Here is a 27,838-nt window from a genome sequence, read left to right as displayed (position 1 = left end):
AGGGTGCTGACGGTCTCGGTGCCGAGTAGCGGAGATTCAGGGGCATGGGACACTCTTAAGTCCCCTGGATGTAAAAACTGAGGTGGTGCAGTGACTCCAGGTGCCGAATGATAAGGCAGGAGAGGAGTGAAGGGTGACTGAAATGGAGCTGGTGCCGCTGCAGTTGGTGCAGGCAGAGTCTGTGGAGGCATCTGCTGAGGCGGCATACGTGTCTGCACCGAAGGTTGCCCTGGGGGTGCATATTGTGCTGAAGGAGTAGGTGCCCCAGAGGTGGGCACTGTCTGGCAGGCAGGCGACATTAGGCGGCTCGGGGCTGGGAGCGTCGGCTGCGGCGGGTGAGAAAGCGGCACCACAAGATCAAACGGTGGCACCATAACAGCTCTCGGCACTGTGCTGTCAAAGGTGGCCAAGGGAGAGCTGTAGGAGGCGGGCAGCTGAAAGCCCTGAGCCTCGGCACCAGGTAGCTGAGCAGCCCACTCACGGTTGGTGCCTGAGGTACCGGCAGAGTCAAAAGTGCTGAGCCGCGGGCACTGGTGAGGTGGAAGCCATCTGAGACTTTTTTGTTGAGAAGCAGCCGCTGAGGGGGGAGGAAGCTGGCCATTTTTTGTTTTGTCCTTCTCCCTTGAGGGTTTTAAAGAGCTTTGCTGGCCAGGGTCTGAGGGAGTTTTCTAATAGGAGCAGTTTCAGTCTGAGCTCCCCGTCCTTGCGGGTCCATGCTTTGAGCTGGTTACAGTGGATGCATTTTTGGGGTACATGAGACTCCCCCAACCCGCATACACACTGTGAATGACCATCCGAGATGGGGATGGCATCTGTGCAGGAGGCACATCTCTTGAAACCTGGGGAGCCGGGCATGTCCGTAGCCGAGGAGGTTTGGTTGGTTGGTTGGTTTTTAAATAACTCTAATAATGAAACTATTTTTCTTAAATAGTAACTCTAAAACCTAAACTGTCTAAATTATATTGAGAAACAAAACTAACTATGACTAAATCTGAAAGGACTGCTGAACTCCGTCTCTAGCCAAAGATGGTAGAGAAGGAACCGAGGAGCCTGGGCCGTGCATGCGCTCTTCAAACACTGACAGCTCATGAGGCAGGCACTGCGTGTGCACGGCCCATAGGGGTACTGCTGTAGAAATCTCTGATCGAAGGTTCTGGGACGCACCTTGACCTGAAGTGGAGCACCCCCAGGGACATCTCTCTCAAAGAGGTGTTATTTACCTCTTCCCATAACACAAGAACCAGGGTCCCTCAATTCGATTAACAGGCAGCAGATTTAAAACAAACATAAGGAAGTACTTCACACAGCACACAGTCAACTGAAGAAACTTGTTGCCAGCGTATGTTGTAAAGGCCAAAATTATAACTGGGTTAAAAAAAGAATGAGAAGTTCATGCAGGACAGTTCCATCAAGAGCTATTAGCCAAGATGGTCAGGGACACAACCCCATGCTCTGCATGTCCCTAAGCTTCTAACTGCCAGAAGCTCAGACTGAATGAGAGGGGATGGATCACTTGATAAGTTGCCCTATTCTGCTCATTCCCTCTAAAGCATCTGGCAATGGCTGCTGTCAGAAAACCGGATACTGAGCTAGATGGACCATTGGTCTGACCCAGTATGGATGTTCTTATGTTCTTATCACTTTAAAAAATAAAAATTAATGTTATAATCAAGTAATTACACAGTTGAAAATGCATCAAGCATATTAACTTTTGACGCTAACTTCAGTTTATTTCTCTCATAGGTTTAAATACAAAAAAATAGGAATGTAAAAAATTATGAACCTAGAGTTATACATGAAAGGGGACTGTTGTCCCCTTATTAAAACTTGGTGGGGGTGTTTTGGTTGGCTAGCTCCCAGTACCAAAAGAAAGTGGAAGGGTCGATGGGAAATCAGGACCCTGAGACTGACAGTCCCCAGTAACATTGAGGCCAATGCTCCAGGTCAGCCTGATCGACGGGGCGAGCAGGCTAATCAGGGAGTCAGGAGGCCAGGGGGGTCCCGTCCTCCGTGTGAGCAGGAATTGCCTGGAACAGAGAGTGGGGCCGAGCTAAGGAGAGAGCAGGGGCAGAGCTGTGCCAGACACTGGGGCCAGAAAAGCAGCCCAGGAAGCAGGTCAGTGCTGGGAGCAGAGTCACAGAAGCAGCCTACAGAGCAGACCTGTCATGGGAGCAGAGCTGTAACAACCAGATCCAGACGGCGCCAGAGAAGCAACCCAGGGAGCTGGAGGAAGAGCTTCAGTAGCAGCGTAGCTGAGGCAGAGTGGAGCTGGGGCTGGAGCAGTCTGGAGCCGGGTGCAGTGAGCAGCTGGGGAGAGCGAGGGGGACCCTGGGCAGTGGCCCAGCTCAGGGAGACGCCCCCCTCCAAGAGGCCTTGCAGGCCAGACTTGGAGGGGGATTGTAACCCCAACAGGGTGGGGGCGACACTGGGAAGAAGGGCCCTGCCACCTAAAGCCTGAGAGCATGTGGCCATCGCCAGAGCAAGTGTCCAACCCACGGCATCCCTGCAGCACAGCCAGGGCCTGAGAAGAAAACCTGGGACTTGTGAGGAACAGATGGAACTTCCCTTACATTCCAGAGACGCTGGTTGTGATGTCCCCGTGCCACAGAGTGGGGTGACAAGTTTTCCTTTAACCTTTCCCGTTTTTTCCTTATTTTTTAAAATTGATTGCTGTTTAATAAATTGTATTTGCTTTGAACTGTATGTAATGATCAGTGGGTCAGGAAAGCATCCAGTGCAGAGAGAGTACCCTGGAATGGGGACACCCAAGCCCCTGCCCTAAGTGACCACGACAAGGTTGGGGGTCGAGTCCCCCAGGAATCCTGGGCCCAGCCCTGTGGGGGTTACGAGGACTCTGCCACACAGGAAAGTGGAAGGGGAGCCTGGAGGTCAGGCAGGCCTCCAGGTTAAGGGAGTGGAAGCGAGGACTCAGATCCTTTCGCTAGCCCACTTCACCGGGGCAGTGTATAAGCCAGGAAAGTTCCCCACAATAGCGGGACCATTCCCCCGCTTACATACACAAGTAATAATAAATAAAATTCCTGAAGGAGGAAAAAAACCAATGTAGTTCCTACTTAATAGTAAGATTTTTACTGATCCCTTGATGTACACATCAAAGAAGCTTTCCAAGCTTGTGTGAAGTAGCAAATTTCACCAAGGTGGAGCAACTAAGTACTCATCCTAGTTGTTAATAATGCATTTGCACATTTATAATTTAGATGTAATAGAATTACTAAAATAAAACACATTTAAAAGGACACACAAAAGGTTATTTTCAACATCAGGATCTGCTACTTTCACTCTGCAGGCTCAGCATTTGCACTAGCAATTCTTTTGATTTCCAACTCCAGATTTTCTACCATTATGCTTCAACTCCCAGTGTACTCCCTTCACACTCAGCCCATCCCTCTTACAAGACAGTTCTCCACTTTAATGGGACTACACACCTCCACTAAGATATCTTCCCGTTCCCACTGAAGCCTCTTCTAAAATTCTATATCTCCCATGATCTCTCCCCCTCCCCCTCAGGCCATCTGAATTAATGAGCACAAATGAGGAAGTCTTGAGTTCTAATCCAGGCTCTGCCACTGACTTGGTGTGTGGCCTTTAGCAAGTCACTTTAGCAAGTCCACACCTCAGTTTCTCCATTGGTAAAATAGGGATAATTATACATACATTACCTACCTTATTGGATGGGGTGAATATTAATATTAAATGTTTGTGACATATTTTGACCACGTCAAGGGATATATAAATGCTAAATTATCCTGTGCCTACAGTTATTGGCACTTTGTAAGCAGCTTAAATAGATCATTTTTACAGAGAGAGAGAGAGAGAGAGAGAGAGAGAGAGAGAGAGAGAGAGAGAGAGAGAGAGACTCTTTCAAATTCCCAATCTAATAAACAAGGCTTCATTTTGGTTCAAACGATTCTGATGATCACTGCAAAGACAAGGATGCACATTATCCCACAGAGAAAGAAGCCAACACTTAATTGTATGTACAGTACTTGACACAATGGGAATCTATTCTTTCTGGGGCCTTTGGGTGCCACCATAACACAAATAAATAAATACACACACCTCAGCTCATACATATTGGTTGCAGAAGCCAGAACTTTATAATAAGCATCAATATTGTTGAAGGCTTAATACAAGAAAATACAGAGAATGGCAGATATTTATAAATAGAATACTAATGCTGATGTTAATAAATTTTTTTTTAAGATGAAATACCAGTTATCGTGTTTTGGAAATGTCAAACTTTGCAACTGCATAAAGGGAAAACAGGGATTCTATCTACACAAATATTTAACCACACAAATAAGAGCTATTAGCCATCACAAATTCCATGTCTTGCTAATATAATTTCCTGCTAACACAAGCTCCTAAGTACACACAAAAAATATAGGTGTGACCGGTTCGGTCAGAGAGCCCCCCCTGGGCTCCCTGAGCCCCCCCTGTCACCTGATATGCTAAAATTACCTCTGATCCTGTTTTCCCTGATGGCTTGGGATTCCAGAATCCTGCTTTGTTGAGCCAGACACGCTAGCCTGCTACAACACAGACCCAGGTCTGAATCACGCCCCCAAAGCTGCAGACTAACTGAAAACCACTCAGCAGGTCACCTATCTCCAGCACACAGACACCCAGTTCCCAATGGGATCCAAACCCCAAATGAATCCATTTTACTCTGTATAAAGCTTATACAGGGTAAACGCATGAATTGTCCGCTCTCTATAACACTGATAGAGAGATATGCCCAGGTGTTTGCTCCCCCAGGTATTAATCCCTTACTCTAGGTTTACTAATAAACAAAAGTGATTTTATTAAGTATAAAAAGTAGGATTTAAGTGGTTTCAAGTAAGCACAGACAGAACAAAGTAAGTTACCAAGGAAAATAAAACAAAACACACAAATCTAAGCCTAATACATTAAGAAACTGAACAGAGGTAAATCTCACCCTCAGAGATGTTCCAAAAAGTTTTTTTCACAGACTAGACTCCTTCCTAGTCTGGGCCCAATCCTTTCCCCGGTGCAGTCCTTGTTAACTCCAGTTCTAGGTAACTAGGTAACATTTCTCATGACTGGCAGCCTCCTTTTTCCTGTTCCACCCCCTTTTATAGCTTTGGCCCAAGGCGGGAATCTTGTCCCCACCCATCCTTCTAAATGGAAAAGCACCAAGTTTAAGATGGAATCCAGTTCAGGTGACATGATCACATGTCACTGTAAGACCGCCTCCTTCATTACCTAGTAGCTAGAAGACAAGTACACAGGAAAGGTTGCAGGTAAACAAACCCATTCACAGTTCATTGATTCTGAAGCACCCTTAATGGCTTCCACTTAACATGTATACATCAGTAATACAAGTTTATATCTTATTCTCCTAACATAGAAATAATACATGCAAAGAAATAGGATGACCACACTCAGTAGATCATAAGCTTTGTAATGATACCTTACAAGAGACCTTTTGAATAAATCATATTCCAGTTACATCATATTCACACTTGTAAGCTATTTCCATAAACATATGGAGTGCAGTGTCACAATAGGAACTATACATCAGACAACAAAGTTTAATATTGGCAAAACTTATGAAAAAAGATGTAAGTAAAAGATGTAGAGCTGCCATTATACAAATAATCTCTTATGTCATCAGCTACTGCGAACCTCCACATAATAGGCCACAGATAATCGTTGCACTACCAAATGGAAATTTGAGGAGCAGGGGAATAGAATCACAGGGAATGAGAGTCGTAGTGACATAGCAAGAAATCTGTCTGCACTTTAAAATAATTTGAGAGAGCATGTGAGCACAATTAAACTTGCACTGAGCCTTCCCAGTCACAATTTGAAGATCCTTCAGTTCACACCACCTCTAGGAAAATGGATGATGATGGCAATGGTGTAGCCAAACATGTTTCTCTCTTGGACACTGAAAGGATGGGAACTCATCAATAGAGAAACAATATGGTTATTACAAAACGAATTAACAAATACAGTGAAATAAAGACATCTTCCCTAAATGGCAGAATTCCAAATAAAGACAGAACATATTCAGACAGCATTTTCCCACAACACCAAGCACATACTTGAACACTTACCCAAGAAGTCACGTAGCAACATAAGCAAAAGTTACATACACATAAATCTACACATTCTTTTCATTGGAAATCTTAAATAAGATTTTTATTTTTGTTAAAAACAAGAGCTGTGTATTCCACATTAAACCTATTTTTTGTGGTTTCTTATCTTGCCCATTCCATATTGCATCAATTTAAAAGTTTTCTTTTATCAACACAAAGGCACCTTTAAAAGATACTTTGAACTGGTAAAGGGGTTTCCCTGTTAAGCTATTTATCCCTTCAATACTATATAAAACCTTTCTGAAGTGCAATACACATCCTTATAAAGAAGCCCAAATTCTCTCTTTGACCTATATGTTCACACAAAAAAGCAGTGACCAAGAGGAGAATCAGGAGGAAGAAATGGTACCCCTTCTGGTTTCACGCCAACCTCAACTCAGGAGTAGTAGTTCCTAAAAGAGGTTTATGTCTTGATCCAGTGTTGGTTCCACAAACCTGCCAGAGCTCAGAAACTCCTGTTCCTGGCAGGAATAATCTGCACGTGGAAAAGCATAACATGGGGCTGCAAAGAGGCAACATTTGGCTCTTACTTTTTTTTTTTTTTTAAAGTTGGTCTTTGATGATGTCAAGTTTCCCCTCCCCTCCCCATCCATCAAAACACCTGGGTACAAGGAATAAGCAGCAAAGTTTTACTGAAATGAATGAGATACTTATGTATTTGATCTTGTAGGACAGTGTATTAAATCTGAACTGTCGTCTCTGGGGATTCTTTGAAAGAGCATAACTACATCAAACAGCAGTGTAGTTTCATTACACAAATTCCTATCAATAAAACAATTACACCATTAATACACTTTTGTAGCAAGTTTAATGCATACTGTACAAAATGTTATACCTAATTTTTTCTCTGTTTGCTTAATCCAGTTCCATAAACAACATTTATGCTACTGTTTTGATGGGACCATGTGCCAAGAATTTGCATTAATGTGTAGAAAGATAATGTGCAGAAAGATAATGTGCAATGGGTGCAATTCTCTACCAGTCAGAGGGCCAGCATAAGGCATAAGAACCCTTAGCTCCCATTTAAGCCGTAGCCCGAGGGCTTAAGTGGTGCATCAGTCTTGTGCTGTCTGCCCAGGGGTGAATTACATCCAACCAGAATATGGCAGCTCGTGTCTTACAGTGTTTTCTTATTCAGTTGTACGTGGGATATATTTTCAAAAAGTAGGAAACTCAACAACAAAACTCCAGCACAAATAATCAAGATTAAACTTCATCCCACAAAATAAAGGAATTCAGTATTAAAGTTCCATCTTCATCTGTAACTAATCCTCTCATGCTTAGGGACCATTTTGCAATTTATACCGCACAATATCTGAAGCCATCTCAGAGCCCATTTCCCTAAGCACAGCAAGATAAGCTTGTGGTGGAAGTGTGAACTCTGCTCTTGTCTTCGCTGCAGGGTTAACTCAGGGTATCAACACCTGAATTAGCGTAGCTCAAGTGAGCGAGGGCACACTGACTACACACTGCGCAAAGCGATTGTGTCTGTAGCTGATGAGTGGTGCTGACTCAGGCCGTAGCATGTATCCACTCTCAGGCCAGCCACCTTGAGTTAAAAGCCCCACTGCACTTGAGTTAAGGTTAGTGCGTGTGGCGGGGTCTCAAGTTAGAGGCAACACTTGAGTTATAACTTGAGTTAACTCAGCAGTGATGTCAAGCCTGGGGTATCCTTATTTCTGTGGGTCCACATCAAATCCAAAATGGTATTTTTATACAGATTCCAAAAATCGTGTTAAAAAGGACACAGATAAATACTATTTTATTATATCTAGTTAGAAGCCTACTAATGACTTTTTTGCCTTCCACCAATCAGGAATTTTTACACTTGGTAATCATGATTTCTTTCTGCATTTTGGATGATGCTGAACATCATTTGGTTGTTTTCTGCTACAATTGTCCTTCCATTGTGAGTAGAAAAATAATCTTTCCAAAAACAAATACAGTTGCATTTGCCATTCTTGAAACACTCAGAGACAAAGCAAAAAATAACAGGAGCGAACATGAAAAGCTTTGCTTAATTCATGCAGAATTTATTGCAACTGAACCAAAATGAAGTTCACGCACTCAGAAGGGGCCCTGTTCCCCTCAAGATCTAATTCATATGGATGGTGAGGAAAGGGACGTGCAAGCAGGATGTTTGTATTATGTAAACAATGAATGCCAGTCGATTCAGGGTAGGGAAGTAGCAGAGGAAACAGGGAGGGATCAAATAGGTAAAGTTGTTCCAGGGGAGAGCTGGCTGTAGTGGAAGCAGGAACAAGAAGAGAAGAGATTCTGGAATAGAAGGGAAGCAGCAAGCAGTGAGGATGGATTGGGAAGTTAGAGAAACTGGGGAGATGCAGTGGCATAAACCACCTCATTTAGCTTGTTTGCTAAATGTCACTGTGAAGTCTACGCAGAATATTGGACCAAATTTGTGTCTGGTTTAACTACACTGATGGCTGTTCTTCTATGGCGTACACAATGTTTTAGCAAGATCTAAAAAATAAATAGCTCCATTTTATTCATATAAATGTGTAAAACATATCCATAAAAGATCCAGTGCCTTCCCCATTAGATAAATGTTATCAGATAGGTCAAGTCTGGAGCCAAAGACCTTGAAAGTATTGATTTAATTTATCTTAAACTGATGCATTTAAAAACAAGTCACCATCTCAATATTCTTGTCAGTTTTTTATTGTTTTTCATCCTAAAGACGAGCACATTTACAGCATACATGGATTGGATGAACTAGGAATATATAAAACACTAACCATATGTTTATGATATATTAATACTGCCCAAAAACAAATAAATAAAAGTATTTAAGTGCATAAAGCCTGGCAAATACAACAGTTTTGGGACAAAACAGTATTGTATTATACAATAATTTTACATATATAAATGAAACAAAAGGCAACTGTGCTGTGGGTGCTTTCACAGAACATACACAGAACATACTTGGCAACATTTTTTTAAACCTTAGTATGTTTTATAATTTAAAAAATGTACTCAAAAAGAACATTAGACAGAACTTCATTTTACAATCATCCTTAATGTCTTTCCTGTGCAACAGAAAAGCTTAAACTCTCATGTGAAGGTTCCTATATGTTTAGTTAAAGTTTCACAGTTTTTCTTTTTCGATGAACTGCTCAAAATCTTACTGTTCAATATGCCCTTTAAGCAAGCCTATTTATGTGCATGTAATAACAATGTTGTATATATAAAATATTAGCCGAACAATGATGCTTTACATGAAGTACATAGAAATTGGAATATTCTCCACAAAATAATGCAGTACTTAAGTTTGGTGTTCCACCGCTTTAAAAAGGTGAGCAAAAAGCATGCACATAAAGAGTTTTGGAATTCTTTTAGATTAGGTGTGTATACAAAATAAATAAAGGTCACTATAATTTAGAGTGGATTTAATTATTAAGAACTCCATAATGCTAGTGAGCAGCTCTAGTAATTGTAGTAACTCTCTTGCATTATTCCCCCTCCAAAACTGAACACAGAGTTCCAGTGTAACAATGTAAGAATTTATAAATATGCTTAACTACATGATTGAAAAATATATGAAACAAACTGATCAACTAAATGTCACCAGTGAGAAACTCTGAGTTCTACAGAGTACAGATTACATAAAAAGAAATGTGGTGTTTAATAATGGAATAGGGATTGCAGATTTAACAGAATGAATGGAATAATATAAATCCAAAGGATTCTTACTGAAAGTTGCTGGGGTTTTTTTTAACATGTATTTGTTTTACATATTGTCAAAAAACAAACACAGGTTGTTTCATTTGGGATGAACAGAGACAGTGGAGTTCCCAAGGATTGTTTCTGCTATAGCCATGAATTAATTATTCAAAACAGGGACAGGACCATAAATACTTTTTACAGACTTCTAGACATATGCATATCTTACACAGTATTCGCCATTTTGCTATCTTAATAAGGCTGAAATAATAATAAAAAGCTAGGTCAACAAAACAGTCTAACTGGCACATGTGACACTGTTAAATGTTGAACTGCAAAAAGCAAAATGTGAAAACTACGGTACTTAAAACCCCCAAATTTATGTGGGAGCAGAATGAACATGATCAACAGAGCAGTGAGAACACAGACGAACACCAGGAAGACAGAGAAAGAAATAAGGAACTGCCACATACATACCTGGCTGTTGCTATTCTATTGTGAATAAACTGACCATATTTCCCATTCTGAAGCCTACTTCCTTAAAATCCCAGGGGGAGTGAGTACTTGACTATTGTATATTGGGCTAAATGTGGCTAGGGAAGATTAATCCTGATAAAATCTGGAAATTAATGTTTACATTCATTTTTTAGAATCCATACCCTTTACAGAGACTATTTTCAAGGAGATCTGTTGAACATTTCTTATAAGATGCTTATCTGGTCACCTTAGTCATGAGATGGAATAAGTATGAGGTTTTAACACGTTAACAGTTACTTGTATCAAAATAGGACATTGCTAGATTCACCAGAAATATATGTTACGATAATAATAATCCCTGTGCATTATTCTGACAGAGCTCAGCTGGGCAAAATGCAATGCTAAACAGAAAACAAATTTTTGTTATGGAAGGATTTGGGCAGTTGTGGACATTTATAGAGCATCGTTTGGTTAGCAGGTATTGAAAATATCATCAAAAAATTTTTAGATACTAACACGATTGACCTGAAGTGATATAAAAAGCCATGGAAAAATGTGTTACTTAATACACAATACCATGATATTTACTGACTTGCCTGTTATGCTATAAGTTACACTACTGTAATGGGGAGATAAAACTGTATTTGAATTTTACAATATTGTTTGTTAGCATTCACCACTAACCAAATGCAATCACATAAGTGTTTGAAAAATTTAAAAAGTTTCTGAAATCAAATAAGGTGATTGTGGGTCCAATCCTGAGCCCAGTAAAGTCAATGGGAGTTTTGGACTAAGTTGGAGCAGGATAGGACTTCATGTCAGTATCTGGCCTTGTACATTACTAACTCCATGTATGAAAGACAGCATTATATATACAGTAAAACATTTTAAACTCCTGACTTTTGTACTGACATTCTTTTTTAAAAATTAAACCATTGTTGCTTGATTGTAACAATTCATTCTACACTCATCCGACTGCCCAGGGTCCAATTAATTTACTATTTACAATGTTGAGATTTTATTCTCAGTTTTAAAAAGTATTATGAAAAGCTTACTCTCACGTCAACTCAGTATAAAAAGATGTTATGTGAAACACCTGCCTAAACACCATTCATAAAGTCCTTGACGATCCTGGAGGTACCAAGCTATTTCCATTTAGGTAATTATTCAGTGCTACAGTATTTGTGCATTTTACATACACTGAAGGCTATTTAAATGGGCAGAGAGTCATCAAGCTAAGGTGTCAGAATAACCTTCATAGATTCCAATTCAATAAAGTAACATGCTCAATATAACCTAGTGAAATGTACAAAAATTGGTCATCTGGTCTCGATGACAAATTCATATATTAAACTAGAGTATATCCCCGTGTTTTAATGGAACAGCTAATTACAGGACACAGTATGCTTATGTTTCAACTTTTCCATAAGTTCCTTCTGGAGGCCTGTAATGCTTTGGGAAAGCCTTCAGTTGCAGGGAATTAAATGCATACTTGCGACATCCAACATTCTTCATTGTATTTTCTCTTCGACAACCCTCACTGGGGAAAAAAACAAGCACAAAAAAATGACAGCAGTAAAAAGGAAAATAAATAAATAAAAGACTTAAACTAAGATGAAATGAACTGGTTATTTCATAGCATTAAAAAAAGTTGATTAGTTTCAATGGGTGTTTGTGGATCATTTGCCATTGCAAATATTAAAAATGGTGGATCATTAAACAATGCTATTAAGAAGCACATAGAATGGACACATGCTATGTTTAATTGCTAGTTTTGCATTTCTAAAAAGCAGCAGTGTATCTAATGGAACAAACTTTTATATTTGAGATGGTTTCATGTATTTCAGGATACTTTTACTGTGAAGTTTAAATGCCATTTCATTGCACATGGAATCCAAAAAACCTGCTGAAATAATTTTCTAACAAATTAGCAGAACTGTAAGTTGAAAAAGAAAAACTGCTGATCTCTGAACAGAATTTTTAAAATAATTTTATTGTCCCCTGTATGGCAGTATTATCAAAGCTTACTTAAAGAGTGAATACAAAAATAATGACTTTTCAGATAACTCTGCATGCATAAATTAATTTGAAAATTAACAAACTGTACTAGCAGAATCTAAATCCTGAAACGGCAGCTTTGTATGGGTGGAAAAAAAGATTGGCTCCATGTACAGTCATCACACAAAACTGTTCAGAGTTTAGATTGCAAACCTAATGTTGCTATGCAGTTGCTCTATACCAGCAGAGGAGGCTCTGTGCTATAATGAAAGCTACCCCAGCTATAAGGCTTCTATATAATGGTTCTGAAATCTACTGCAAAGTTCCTTTGATTGTATGCAAAATCCTTGTTTTCCAAAAACAGACTTACAAAGAGGAAGCACTTTTTTAAAAATGTAGGTTATAAGTTAACCTAGATTCTCATGAGAATGTTTTCTTCTTTCTTTACTAGAGAAGGTAAAAAATGGATAATGATAATGGTTTAATGCTCTAGCTTGATGGTGTAATGTACACACCACCATCTTACGGCTGAAATGCTATATTATTCCCGTTTTAAAGACAGATGAAAAGCAGCATGTAACATACTCCAGATAAACCATAGTGACAATTTAAAAGGTTGGTTTGGGGTTTTTTACCTTTAAAAATCTTCTTCCAACATTGGCTCATGCTCATTGCTGGGCTTATTTGATTTTGATTAATTAAACTGGTTGTAATTTTATTTGTTGCCTGTTTTAAATGCATTTAGCATTCTTAACTTTGTCTCCTAAAACCACCCTATTTAAAGTTTGAGGACTGCCTACTACAAATGTGCAGTAACTGTTTTTTATAGTATGGATCCCAATATGTACATTACACCATTATTTTGTGTCTTTACACAAAATACTGCAAAAATTGTTACAGCCAATTAAGTGAGTGAGATATATTGTGAACATTTCTTGAATATATTTTCATGTCATGGACTTGAATTGCTTCAAAGGAGCCATTAAAATACACTTCCATAAAGGATTTGCTTTCCTTTTCTTGGACAAATTGTTTTTTTTAAATTGTAATTAAAACATTAAGTTTAATTGTGCAATGGTCTATATTATTATGTTCACCACTTTTACAAGACTAGGATAAATTTTGTACAAGGTATGCTTTGTGAAATCATTTGAAAACTCAATCTGCTGAACATTATTGTCTGCTGATCATTATTGTCCTGGTAAAATGTGTGTATCAACATTGTATGTGAAGTTATAAGATTTGGCTGTATAGCATTGTTATACATGTTTCAAGGTTAAGAAAAGCAGGCCCAAGCCAGTTTTTCCAGAGACAAAGACACATTGACACCTCAGCCAAGTGTTAAAGAGCTATCACCTGCTTAAGCAGCCATTCTCCAGCAATGGGAAGGTGTGAATAAGAAATTTACATTCCATCACAGGGACTTGTCAGATCTCATGTCCACAAAAGACTACTTGTTGCCTGCACTCCAGCTGGGGGCAATCCTCAAAGAGGGGAGGGTGATATAAGAATGATGGCTTGGCTACACTTGCAAGTTAAAGCGCATTAAATCAGCAACGGGCTCCCTAACTCCTGAGATGTCCACACTGGCAAGGCACTTAGAGCGCCTGGACTCTCTGCAGCTGGAGCGCTCCTGGTAATCCACCTCCACGAGAAGCATAGAGCTTGCTGTGCCCCGGCTGAAACAACCGGGTGTCAGTGTGGACGACGCGGTGCATTACTGTGCTGTGATTGGCCTTTGGAAATGTCCCATAATCCCCTGAAGTGAAGTGGCCACTCTGGTCATTGCTTTGAACTCGGTTGCAGGCATGCGGATATCCCCTTTCAAAGCTCCGTTCTGACAGCCGGCTGCTTCTCTGCTCCAGGACACAGAGCAACCATTACTGTGGAATGCTGCTGCTGTTGCCGAGGCAGGTGTTCGTGCGTGCATGCATGAGTGAGAGAGAGAGGCGGGGGGGAGGGAAAGTCTGCTGCTGTCTGAACTTACAAGACAGCATGCTGACACACTCTCTGCCCCCCAAAACACACGGTCTCTCCCCCCCACATACACACAACACACTCCCTGTCGCACTCCACGCCCACACCCTTTTGAAAAGCACGCTGCAGCCACTTGCACACTGGGATAGCTACCACAATGCACTGCTCTCTGTGGCGTTGCAAGAGCTGCTAATGTGGCCACACCACTGCGCTTGCAGCTGACAGTGGAAATACACGGCAGCATTTTCCCTGCTGCTGTCTCCGAAGGCTGGTTTAACTCCCAGAGCTCTACACCTGCAACTGTAGCCAAGCCCTGAGAGATTGTGGCCTCCCATTTTCCTCTCTCCTCCTTCATCTCTGCTCATAACATCAACGACTCTCAAAGAACTGAACTAAGGGGGCAGGATCTCACGCTGAAAGTAGACCCAGCCTGTGAAATTTACTGCAGCGTATGGTGAGACAAAACCTTTTGCTTTTAAGTTCACTTAGCTTGTTAAGTTAGGTATTAGCTTGCGTTTTACTCTTATTTTCTTTTGTAACCAATCCTGACTTTTATGCATCATCACTTGTAATCACTTAAAATCTAATCTTTCTGTCGTTAATAAACTTATCTTATTGTTTTATCTTAACCAGTGTGTTTGGATTACAGTGTGTGGGAAGCTCCATTTGGGATAACAAGGCTGGTACATTATCATTTTCCTTTGATGAAATGACAGACTTCCTATGAGAAGGTACTGAGCAGTACAAGATGCACATTTCTGGAGGAACAAGGCTAGGACTAAGAATTTGTGGGTGTCACCCTATATGTAATTCATGAGTGACTGGTCAGAGCACAGATGTAATTTATCTGGGAGTGATTTTGAATACTGAAGGCTGTGAGAGCAGACCAGGAGTGGATGTTCTGACAGCAAAGAAGGGTAAAAGACACCCAAGGCTAGAGAATTAAGCTGTTCAGCAGTCCAGATTGCACCCTGGGTAATGTCACAAAGGGACAGTAGCATGGGACACAAACCAGAAAGTTAGGGTATTCAATGGTAAGTTTAGTACTGTTCAGAATTCATCCCATCATGACTAGTTATTGCACATGCCTGAAGTGAGTCACAGTGATGGCGCTGCAAGGGCTTTTTTCCCCTCCTGTGAACGTGAAGACAAGATATAATACGCTGTCACATATCATCCTCTGTGCCAGATTTTTAACTGCTGTATACCATCGACTTCAATGGAGCTATGTCAGTTTATACCAGCTGAGGATGTGGCTTACTGTTTGACTGGAAACAATGGTGACCAGAAATATTAATTCACGGGTCACTTTTTCTTTGATGACCTAATAGTGAACATAAATCCTTATTTCACCACTGAGATTCCTAGACACAACTGAATGAGTTAGTAACAGCATACTGCACCAACTGGTATCAAGCTTCCTTAATTTTATTATTTTTAGTCCTACCTTTAATATAACCTTAAACATGATCTAAAATATATTTTGATATGTGACCACAAAGGCATAACAATAATTGGTATTTTTACCTTAAATGTAGGGGTTATCTTTACCTTAAATTAATTAAAATAATATCGCACCTTTACCGTAGTATCTGTCAACATTTAATTAAATGAATGTGAAAACTCCTGCCCAAAGGTAACCAGCTGAATTAGAAGGTTACAGTATTGCTCCTTCATGCCACCACCCAAAGTTACTAAAGAGTGTTCTAAAATGCAAAGAATGGAGATCTTGTGCTGCTTAATACTTCTGAACTAATGGCACTTACGTTTATTACGCTGTCATTGATATGACATAACAGCCATCTCCTCATTAGAGATCCTACGCAAGGGTTTGGATTGAGCAAGGTGTCAAGTACTCCTATGAAGTGCTGAGCATCCTCAACTGAGCATCCGCTGAGTTCATTGGGAGTTCAGGCACTTGGCACTGTGCAAGACTGAGACCGTTGTAAAGAACCAGAATCTTAACTTAATTATGTGATAGTTTTTGTGAAGAATTAATTTCTTCTGGTTGAGATCTGTTTGCAGCATGCAGTAAACTTTTCAGTTCTGGAGACCTGAGTTTAAATATAGGCTAGGTCACAAACAAAGGATGAAATCTACGCCCAAAGAAATGAAATTGAATTAAGTAGGCCTAGGGTTTCACCCAAAGTAAGACTAATCGGCTTCTTAAATTAGAGTTCGATTTTGCAAGATGATGAGCATGTTGGCCCCAATCCAGCAAAGCATTTAAACTTGCTTAATTTTAAGCACATGAATAGTCCCACTGACTTCTATGGGACTAGTCATGTTCAAAGTTAAGCACATACCTGTTAGATTGGGCTAGTGTGCTCAGCACTTTGCCGGATCAAGGCCTTTGTCCATACTGGATGTTTATTCACATAATAAAAACACAGAATTTGGCACAAAAGGCAGGCCGTTCAGGGGACAAATAAGGCTGGAATCAGAAGTGTGTGAAGATCAGGGCTTAGATGCAGTGGTAGGATAATTTATACCTGCCACCAATTAGCTTTGTATTTTCTATTGCTGGCATGCCATGGCTTCAACTTCATTAGCAATAAGCTTTCCCAGACTCACTCCAGTATGTTTTTATAAAAATGAAATATAAATTTAAATAAATAGATTCACCGTTTTTTAAAAAAAAACATAAGAGGGTATCTGGGGTGAGGGAGGGGATGGAAACCAGGAGACATTGTACTATACAATTTGATTTGGTGAAGACAAAGAAAATATAGCCATGTACTTTCTGATTTTGTTATAACTGGAAATTAAACATTTCCTGAATTTAAGAGTCTATTCTAACCTCAAAATTACATAGCTGCTTTTTCATCTTGCATTATTACTGGTCAGAAATGCTTCTAAAACATTATAATGAATGTATCAAAGTTACAGCTATCTAGGCTTTCTGAATGCTGCTATGTGCCTATTTGAACGAATTATAATAATAATGATAGAAATTACATATTAATTCACTGTCATCTATTTACCTACCTAGGTCCTTATGTGGCTCCCATAACCATAATATCTGTGCACCTAGTAAATATTTAAGAATAGAAATAACAGTAATACTTTGTCTATTGTCACTGCACAAAACCCAAATGCTTTGGCTTTGTAGTTCAGTGTAACCATGCTAAGGGAGCTAACTGATATACCTCTTTTCTTGCCTGGTATATTAAATGTCAACATAATTAACTTATAAGTTATTATCCTGATTCAGTATTCTCTTTTTTTATAATTTAAAAATGGACCATCTTTCCCCAAGGAAGCATAAATGGACAATTGATCACTATCAGTCTATTTTTACTACATACTCCTTTTCTGAGAGTCATTCACTTAAATAGGTTACAAAAATGTATACCTGTAAACATAATGGAATAATATTGCATGCAGTACACTGCAATTCAAGGGGTTTTTTTTAGTGGGTACAGTATATGCTACTGAAATAGATTTAAACATGAGAAAGGAACAAGACTATGGGTTCTGCAAACTGTTTACTACTGTAATTTAGCGATTATGCTTTGAAATGGAAGTAGAAAGGTGTCAGATTTGTTTATCTAGGTACATCTGTTATAAACCCCACCTATTTATTTTAAATTTTTCTCTTCATACCTCATAAAAATGAAAGGCAAGGTTAGCATACACTTAAAGATTATACAAAAAGATACAAATTCTTTTCAGACAGAGTTCCTTTCTCTGGAATACATGAAACAAGTAACACAAAACTGTATATATGAGAGAGACTCTTAGATCTGAAGGTAAGAGAAATATTTGGTAAGAGAAACTGATCTTCAGGCCAGCTAAAGTAAAGAGGTAACAGCCAACTTCAGACTATGTTACAAGCACTGAAAGCATAACAATGGTTTAAACTTTCAATACAATTCCTCTTTGATAAAATAATTTGATGTATATTTACACTTTAGTACAATATAAACGTAAAATTGTAAGGCATAATAATAATTCTTGGCAGACATTGCTATGGCACATTCCTTTGTCCAGCAGATATCAGGTGGCAATACATATTTAAGCACTTTTATCTATTTTTGTTTTTTTAAGCTTGTCTTCATTTGCAACGTAATCGGGCCACCAGGTATGCTACACTCAGAAACAGCCACACAATCAGTAAATTGGGGCTCAGAGCTAGTAAAGGAAAAGAGTAGAGGAGGCTGGGGTCTAGCCCGAAATCTCGGATGGGCACCAAGCCACTCAAGTTCTTCTGGGTGACTACCTCCCGTGTTCCAATGCTGTGAAAAGGAAGAAGTTTGGGAGAAGGGAAAATAAAACAGAAAGGAAAGCAGACATGCAACAAATGTATCAAAAGAGATGGGAAAACAAGGTGACCAAGAAGGGAAATGAAAAACATGGAAGAAGCCACAACAAAATCAAAACATGGAGTAAAGGAAGAGTGGAGTAATGCCAAAAAAATCACCACAATTACAGATAAAAAGAGAGAGAAAGAGAATAAAAAGAGAAAAATAAGAAAAAATACTGTAGTCTACTGAAAAGAAATACATGTAGGTTGAACAAGAATGGTTTTCCATGTTCATTCTCTCAATTGGCCAAGCAATATTCCATGCTGCCCTGCCATGCTTCCACATGCTGCAAAGAAATGGAGCTCCGAAAAGCAACCTGAACATGAATAACCATTGTAATATTTGACCATTTCAAACATGCTTCAATATGAGTTGCAGTGAATTAATTCAACAGCCTCTGATCTGTCTGTTACAATGCAACAGATCAGATATTGTGCTTCAAAATGAATTCTACTTGTTCTCAAAATGCTTTTCAACACACACATTTGGGCAGTGTTTGATTTATGCAACTGTGGACATGGGCAATGGGGGAATCCCCAGGTCTCAGAATAATCGTCTCAAAATGGACCCTCACTGCCCAGACTGTTTTTGAGCAAAGAGGGCCAACAGCAGAGAACACCTGTCCAGGTTAGCTGAGGTTTCTCAGCCCAGCTCTTCCTTTTGGATCACTAGTCTGTTCTTACTATTGTCCTTTTTCAAAGCGCAAAGCCACAAACACCTGCAAGTTTGGGACCTAATCTTGTGAGTAACAAGTGCCTCTGTGCAAGATGCTAAGCAAACTCAACTCTCTTTGGCAGCTAGTAAGATCTCAGAAACTTCCTGGAGGTCCCTCAGGTAAGCAGGAATGAGATGGACAGAGGAATATCTCTGTCTCCCCAACCCTTAGAAAGAAAGTGGGCACAGGAACATACCCACAGTAGCTTCCCCTGCCTGGCCTGCTGCTGGTGAAGAATGGTGGTGGATTGAGGAGGAGTGGTATATGTGAAGTTAAGGTACAAAAAGGTGAACGTATTTGGGATAAGTGGGTGGGAATCAATATGTACTGGGGGGCAAAATAAATGGAGGGAGAATGCTGGGGAGTGGATGAAGGGAATGTAAATGGGTTTGAGTGTGAGTAGTGGAGGCAGTGAATGGAGAGCTAGAGCTGAATGGAAGATGTGATCAGCGTTAGAGAGAGATTAGACTGAATGGGTTGGGTGAGGGACAAGGAAAAGATTGATGAGAGGAGAAGAAACAGAATACGGGGAAGGAGAGAGAGAGAGAAGACAACATGAGGGTAAAGAAGAAGGAGGGAGGGAAGAAGCAGCACTGAAAGTGACAGGAAGACATACATCAAGGTTGAAAAACAGAGAATGGAAAACGAAGAGAAGGATGGGAAAAGGAAAAGAAAAAACAGAAGCACAGGAGATGTAGGGCTTGTCTACTCTTGAAATGATACAGCGGCATGGCTGCACCACTGCAGTTGCGCCACTTCAGCAGAAACGCCACCTATGCTGACAGGAGGGATTCTCCTGTCGGCCTAGGTAATCCACTGCCCCGAGAGGCAGTAGCTAGGTTGACAGAAAAATTCTTCCATCGACTTAGCGCTGCCTATACTGGGGATTAGGTCAGTTTAACTACACCACTCATGGATGTGGATTTTTCACTTTCCTGAGCAACATAATTAAGCTGATTTAATTTTCTAGGGTAGGCCAGGCCATAGGAAGTCACCTCTTTACCAACTCACGTAATATAAAACTGAATACCACAGGCATCCAGGTCAGTTACATTTATCCCAGGCTTATGCAGACACTCCTAAAGAGCAAAAAATGCTACATTAGGAACATACTAGATTGCGCCTAATAGTATGTATTTCATTTGACAAAGTGAAATGCTCATAGTGAGAATAACTTTATAAAGGAAAGAGAAATGGAGGAGGAAAGTTCCTCACTAATCTGGCACTTGAATGTGACCTAAGGCTAACTGCAAAATTGCACTTTAAAAACAGATCCATTTCCCTCCATGTTATCCGATGGATAGTATCACTGAAAAGATCCAACTTAGCTATACTAAAAAGGAACTATACTGCTGACGGTGATTAGATCCAAATACCTTGGATGACAGTCAGACTTCGGATCTGGAGGTGTCTGGCTTTATTGGCCTTTTGTTTGCTATTGTGTACAGAATTTCTGCTATATAGTACTTTGTAACATTATTACTACTTAAGGTGCTGTGTCAAGATACCTCAGGTTCTAACATCAAGGGATTGCACAGGTTTCATACATAGCATGAATGAGTCCACTATTACAAAACCATTAAACTAAGTGAGAAAAAGAAAGACTACTGACAACCAATCAAATCTAGGAGTGAAATCATTTAAAAAACAAAATTTACCAGAGTAAGAGGCTGTATCATGTGAAGTATTTTCTTGTAGGCAATTGAAGATTAAGAAAGGGTCAAATAGCAAAAACATACAGAAAGGATAAGAGAATTGAACACTTTAGAGAATTTGGTGAGAAGACACACAGTACAATACGTTCAGTAAGAGTGAATGTCAAAAACAGGACTCAACAGCATTGCTGAACTACATTAATAGAGACTAAAACTGGATTTCTTATCCTTTCTTTTGGTATGTGAAATATGGAGTTTTCCAGCAGTGCTTGAAACAAGGCATTGAACAACAATAAACAGATATTTTTTTTTAGTATTTAACTCTGCAAACATGTCTGCTGCTTCAGAATACAGAACATTGTTAAATTGATGAAAACAGAACACTGACAGGTTTGATGGGGTTTGGTTGCTGTATCATGAAACACTCATAATGACAATTTGCCCAGTGAGCAAACTGTTTCACTGCTAAGGAGTAAGCATAGCAAACCAGTGCAACCTGCAGATGCGAACCCTTCACGTAAGAAAGAACAGAAAGGTCATCTCTGAGAAAACCTCCTGATCAAAAACTAAATTAAAAAGATAGCACCATAATGGCAGCCAAGGGTATGTCACAATCATTGTGACTTTCAAGGGGGCATTAGTCTTCTATGCTCAACTGGTAGCTCAGCACTGACAGTCTGTTTGAAAGTTCTCTCTTATGTGCTTCTCTGAACACTTCCAATACATTGTCGAAAACTAAGGTTACAAATTGTTTCTTGCCCCTTAAAGAGCACGTTGTGCAAATTCGGCAATAATCAATTTTACTTTGCACAGGTCAAGGAATTTAAGATTGAAAGAGAGACAGTCTGACAGCCAGCTATAGCCTGTGGGGTTTATTTTACTTTTTTTTTGATGGAACTGATCCTTTCCCAAAGAGAGACAACCACTCATCTGCAGTTTACATGGATCCTGAATTAGGAATAAGTGACAAGTGAGCAGTCCAACTCTTACCTCCTCATGCACTCCAGTGCCTGGGTGAAGACCTGAGGAGCCATTCCATGTTCATGCTGCAGGATCAAACACTGCTCTAGAGTCACTGACATGGCTGTCCTGTCCTTGGCACTTTTACAACTTGTAAATCGAACACCATTTAGTCTCCGGCATATCTAGAAGTGGGATATACAATTCATTATTTCTTCTTTGTGGGAAACACTCTGGCTAAGAGAACACACTTATTTTCCCTCTCAAATTGCATTTTGCATCAGCTCACACTTTAGATCTCCGATGTCAAAGTCTTAGTATTAGAGGCAGCGTGATGGAACCACTGTACCTTTAATTACTGGTGTTGTGGGAAAAAGTTATTTTGGAAAGACATTTCACCAAGATGGTAATAAGATTTGTCTTTAATTTTGGACAGAGCTTTTAGATAGTGTTTTACATTTTTAATCTAGTGATTTCTGACATCTGCTTGTCAGACTGGTCTCTTATTCTATAGGCCAGAGGAGAATGGTGAGATTCTCTATGTGGAAAGACATCTTCCAACCCTTCCACCAAAACACCCTCTAATAGCTGTGTGAAGAATTTATTGGATTTAAAGGTGGATACTTTCCTTTCCCACCTTAGAGATTTGGGTAGGGGCCGCTTAAAAATTTACTTGCAAGACAACTGGGAAATTTGGAAATATAGGTTATAAAAATAAACTTGAAAGAAGAAAGGGGAGTATATACTGTACATGTACAAAACAGACTGTCAGAGCGTGGCAATAATCAGAATGATAAATACCTCAGCAGCTTGCCAAAGAATATCAACATTCTTATTTTTTCTTGCATGTACATTCTGTCCCAAAAACCTTAACAGTTCAGGCAGGCACGTCTGACTACGAGATCGAGGTAGGCCTACAAAATAAAAACAACTCCTACTCATTAGTGGCCATTGGTTACACAATGATAACTTCTCAGGGCTGAGCTGAACTGTTACATGTACCAGCTAGAACCTCAGCCATGTTCTCCTCAACTCATCAGAGCTTTACAACTCTGAACTACTTAGCACTATTAAACAGCCCAAATTAAAGCTTCATTTAAAGCTAAACTAAACTGCAATATTTACGGTATATTCACAGGATTTCAGTCTCTGGGAACTCAGAATATGACTGCAAAGTAATCACACAGGAAAACAGGATCAGTTTACTATCCTATATGTTGGGTGTCATATTTCCCCCTTCAAGAGGCCATAGTGGATTGCACCTGTCCCTGCAATAACTCTGGAAATCTCATTTTACTTTCTGCCCTCCCTTCAATGTCCAACATCACAGCATCCACAAACTTTCAGATTCCTGTCAGCATTATTCAGGTGGTCAGAGAAGTCATTACTGAGTGATGTCCCTGCAGGACTCAGCATTCTGTGGATTGTTTATTAATACTGAACTCAAATTAATTAAGGTCTTTGATTAAACTCCTACTGAAGGAAACTGACAGCCCTTCAAAATGCCATGGAAATTTCAGTGGTCACCTCTCTTTATAATCCAAGTGTTATATATTATTTAGTACACAAGTATCAAGGTCCTGTACAGCAATTACTACAAAGTAACGACATTGTACACATCTTAAAGCTGCAACTGGATAAATGAGGTGATATATATTGTTAGAGAATTATTATCTGACAAAATAACATGCTGTGAACCATGTGATTCAGTTTTTGGACCACGGCTCTTCTCTCAGATGGTATCAGGGCACCAGCAAGCCATGAGAATAGCTACTCTTAATGGTCTGCCCTGCTGGCTCCCTACACAGAGAGATTGCCTGCTGTGAGGAGGGTGTACATTCCAAATGTTTCTCAACAGGCCAAGAGGATAAAATAGAGGAGAAACACACTTCATATCCTCTCTCCAGCCAGGAGTAATTCATGCACTTGAAGTCCTGAGGTGCTTAGATCTTACAAGTCTGGAGGGTCCTGCAGGAAGTTTCTTCTGGCAATAGGAGAAAAGCAGAGAAGTTGCTTTTGGGAGGCATTGACCCTGGTTGACTCCTCCTGAGTCTCCATTTAAGTAATCTGTGTCTCCCAGAGCACTTTTTCCCTTGAACAAAGGACCAGCAGTTTCACCAACGGCCATTCGTCCTTTGCACTTATGTAGTTGCTGATACCAACCATCTGCTTTGCAGCCCGACATCAGCTGGGGAAATTGTTAGACACTCTCCTTGCTCTGCATGAGTTGGACATGGGCTCATGGAGAATAGTGCCTGTTTCAGCTTGTAACCCTACTCAAATAATGCCACTCTGTGCTTGGAATAGAAGCAGGAAGAGAACTGCTCTGACTTCCTTCCCTCCTGTAAGCATACATCTGGTTTTATCCCAGCTTTTCATAGGATGTCCCAGAAACTTTTTCTGAGGCACCTGAAATGTCCCAATTTTTCACATCACTAATCAGAGTATCTGGTTAATGTATAATCACAAAACATTTGTTCAAGATGTATTGTAATACCAAGCAGAATTCATTCCTGGTAAACACAGAGCAAACACTCCAGTGGCAGGAAATCCAGTGTGATGAATGGTACTTGGAGTGAAGAGAAAAGCCAAATGGGTATAGACACTATCAAAGCTGTTCTTTCGCTCAAAGTACATATTAGTGACACTTTTTCAATGTTTGTTACAAATTATACGTGGTAGGACACGCGCACAACTGCTGCAAATTATACCTGGAAGGACACGCACACAACTGCTGCAAATTATACCTGGCAGGACACACACAGTTCGAATCTAGGCTGAGGCACATGAACTAAGTCCACAACTGCAGAGTTCCCAAAAAACACCAAGTTTATTACGCTCGAGCGTGGTGCCTCCCTGCTAGCCAGGAGGGGACCCCGAATACAGATTATACAAAGGTTATATACCTCTTAGCAAAGCATGTTGCCCTCGTGCATCAGAAACCTTAGCCAATAAACAAACCCTTTTCTCATCTACCACCTATCCCTGCTTGGTGCATTCCTCGTGCTAAACTAGTATGTTAATTACACAGCATGGTCCTAAAGCAATGCATCAGTAACTTTTATTATCAGGATGGGAGGCCTCACATCAAAGGCCAGGAGATAGGGAGTTAGGGACAGATAAAGAACAGATACCGGGAGTCAAGGCAGGCTGGAGACAAGGAGGAGGATTTTCACAGGAATGCAGTATCTAAGGAACACTCCTCCTGGAGCATGATGTGCTTGCTTTTAGACAATGGTGGGCCCTAAACCAAAATGGAATCACATGTGCTAACTTTTCCTTAACAAAGTTTCAAGATAAATTTACTCAGAACATTAAGTTACTGTAAGAAAGCTTCTAGTGCAGAAAATATGTACATGTTGGTATTGAGGTGGAAGCTGGAAGTATAGCACCAGACACCACTTTTTACAATAAGATGTACTTTTGTCATTTGAATGACTATTTCACCATGCTAAAGACACCATCAAAGAGGTGTCCCAGGGTTTTAATTCAGAAAGTATCATACCTCCTTCCAGCTCCACAAAGGACACAAACAAGAGAGGTGTAGGAGAGGAAGACACTCAAGGTAAGAGGAGGGACAATGAAAAAAAGATGGAGCTGCAGTGAGTATCAGAAAGAGACTAGGGAAGATCAGAAGAAGATAAAGACTGGTGGACAACAGGACACGGTCTGTTCTTCCTAGCTTAGTTCGTCTCTCACAGGGGCACGAAAACAGACTGTAGGATAAGGAATGCTCAGGAAAGAAAGAGTGAGAGCTAGCAAAGCAAGAGACAGAATTAAATGAGCCAAGGGAGAGAGAAGGGAGAGGAGTGAACAAAACAGAGAGGACAGAATTGGAGAGGGAAGAAAAAATGATTTGAATAATTCCTCACATAGACAAGAAAATAAAGAAGAATGAAGAGAGAGGAAAAACAGAAGGAGACTGAAAGTTAATTATATTATTTAACATGTGGCACCAAACTATTACATTAAAATCAAATGTAGTTTTTGTAGGTGAAGTCGTCACAGAATGTGATTACGCAGGATTAATGGGAACTTGGAGACCAGGGGCCAGATTCTGTTCTCAACTGCACCAGGATAAATCCAGTATAATTGAGAATGCAATCTGGCCTCTGACTGTGATTAAAAAGGTGGGCAGTGTCCCATATTCCTCTGTGCAAAGGAGGAAGGGAATAACATGCCTTAGTTTGGGGAAGGAGGGATCTCCCTGGCATTGTTACCGGCCTTTCAAATGCTTATGTGTTTGTTTCTGTGTATGTATGTGTCTGATGCAAATCCCATAAATGTGGTTTGGAGCCCACTGGTTTTTGTGTATGAGGAAAGGTTGTGACTTCAGAGTTGTGCCAACTGATTTCTATCTTATTTTGTGGTCCCATGCAAAGTCCCTGCCTCCAGATAAAAGAAAAGGAAAAATGTACAAGAAGTTTGCCCTCATACAGAGTGGAATTTTGACTTGTAGCTTCCATACCTGCTCTAGCAGCTGGTTCTCCACTCTTTAAAGCAACCTCACTGGCTACAAATGCTAACATTTCACAGGAGCTTAAAAGGAAAGGCAGGAGGGATGGACTGTGTCCAGGGTGTGGTGTCTCAATCTCACAACAGACCATCATGCATGTGAAGAATACTACCATAGCAGCAGGCAGAGTTTCTGCCATGGTACCAGCTGTGAAAATATTCACTCGTCTAATTTTCCCCCAGCAGTCATATATTTTATAAGTAAATATACCACTCAGTGAAGGATAAAAATTGAATCAGAGTGAGCCTCAAATCATTTTATACAACACTATTTAACTCTGCAATTGCAACACATAGTTTCATCACTGCTCTGATGCCATTGATACTGCAGTAGTTTCAACATTTAATTTGATACAAACTAGTCAGCTATTTAAATGAAAAATACTGTATTAGGTCTACCTGCTATAAGTTACTGAGTACTTACAATCATCAGGCAAAACTTCCTTGAACTGCTCAAAATAGGAATTCAACCGAACTAAACTCTCCATATTAATTATTTCTTGTAACGACGTGTCTCCAAACCTTTAAAGATGAGAAAAGGGAACAACATTAGCCCAGAGATACCTTTACTCCTTTTCTTTTCTGATATTTAAGCATGAGAGGGTGACAAAGATTCAGCCTGTGAAAATCCTGAAAGTTCAAACCTCTACTCAGACAGTGAGTACAGTACACAAAGATAAAGAGATTTATTCCAGGAATAAAATTATATGTAGGTGCATACACACACGCACTCACAGGTTATGGCAGTTAATACTTAAAATCTTGGTTTCTCTATCTTTCAATATTAAAAGCCCATTTATTTAGAAATTTCAAGTTAATTTTGATTGGGAAAACACCATCTGAAACTTTTGCTGAGAACTTTTGCCCTGTTGTTTTGCCAGAGACAGGTAAAAGGGGTACAAAACAATGACGATCAGGACTAAGGAGAAGGCTGTAGTCACTGATCCAAAGATATGTGACTGAGAAACATGCTTTTATTTATCCAGCATTCATTTTCTTTTATGACAATAATGCAAGGTATTCCATCATCGCAGAAATGTATTTCCAGCAGGGTAAAAGATTATCTAGCATCATTTAAGGTTGAATTTTTGTGATTGGATATGTACTTCTCTGCTAGGGTTTGCTGCTCATTAATTCCCACGTTGAAAAGAACAGGCTGAACTCTCAGTAACATGCCGCTCTGAATTTCCCGGGGCAACGAATCAAACAAGGCGCTTGGCAAAGGAATCCTCACATTAAATCCATCACTTCAAACAAACAAACGGAAAATATTACAACTGAGACATTTGCTTACTGACCTGTATTTTTAAAAATGTGACGCTTCTTTTTCAAAGAATAATAGCTGAACATACAGCAAATTATTAATAGGGTATCAAAGACACGCTAGTGCTTTTAAGCTTCGTACTG

The 27,838-nt window shown here is 40.0% G+C and overlaps 1 protein-coding gene across 20 annotated transcripts in view; it reads right to left on the bottom strand.

Annotated features, from left to right (window-relative positions):
* Positions 1 to 8,809: 8,809 nt before the first annotated feature.
* Positions 8,810 to 27,838, bottom strand: part of INPP4A (inositol polyphosphate-4-phosphatase type I A) — a 213,370-nt gene continuing 194,341 nt past the window's right edge. For 12 of the 20 annotated variants that reach the window (XM_075130681.1, XM_075130698.1, XM_048858480.2 and 9 more), the window contains 5 exons: positions 27,538 to 27,678; positions 26,856 to 26,953; positions 22,718 to 22,830; positions 21,947 to 22,101; positions 12,278 to 18,517 (listed from right to left, as the gene is read on the bottom strand). In XM_075130681.1, the coding sequence (XP_074986782.1) occupies positions 18,337 to 18,517; positions 21,947 to 22,101; positions 22,718 to 22,830; positions 26,856 to 26,953; positions 27,538 to 27,678 (688 nt within the window). In that variant the 3' untranslated portion in view covers positions 12,278 to 18,336. Of the gene's footprint in view, positions 11,845 to 12,277; positions 18,518 to 21,946; positions 22,102 to 22,717; positions 22,831 to 26,855; positions 26,954 to 27,537; positions 27,679 to 27,838 lie in introns of those variants that run through there. The other 8 variants (XM_075130696.1, XM_048858507.2, XM_048858516.2 and 5 more) reach the window with 1 other exon arrangement.

Source organism: Caretta caretta, chromosome 1 (assembly GCF_965140235.1).
Source record: "Caretta caretta isolate rCarCar2 chromosome 1, rCarCar1.hap1, whole genome shotgun sequence".
Lineage (NCBI taxonomy): Eukaryota > Metazoa > Chordata > Testudines > Cheloniidae > Caretta > Caretta caretta.
Note: the sequence above shows the minus strand (reverse complement) of the source record. Positions and strands in the feature narration are given on the sequence as shown.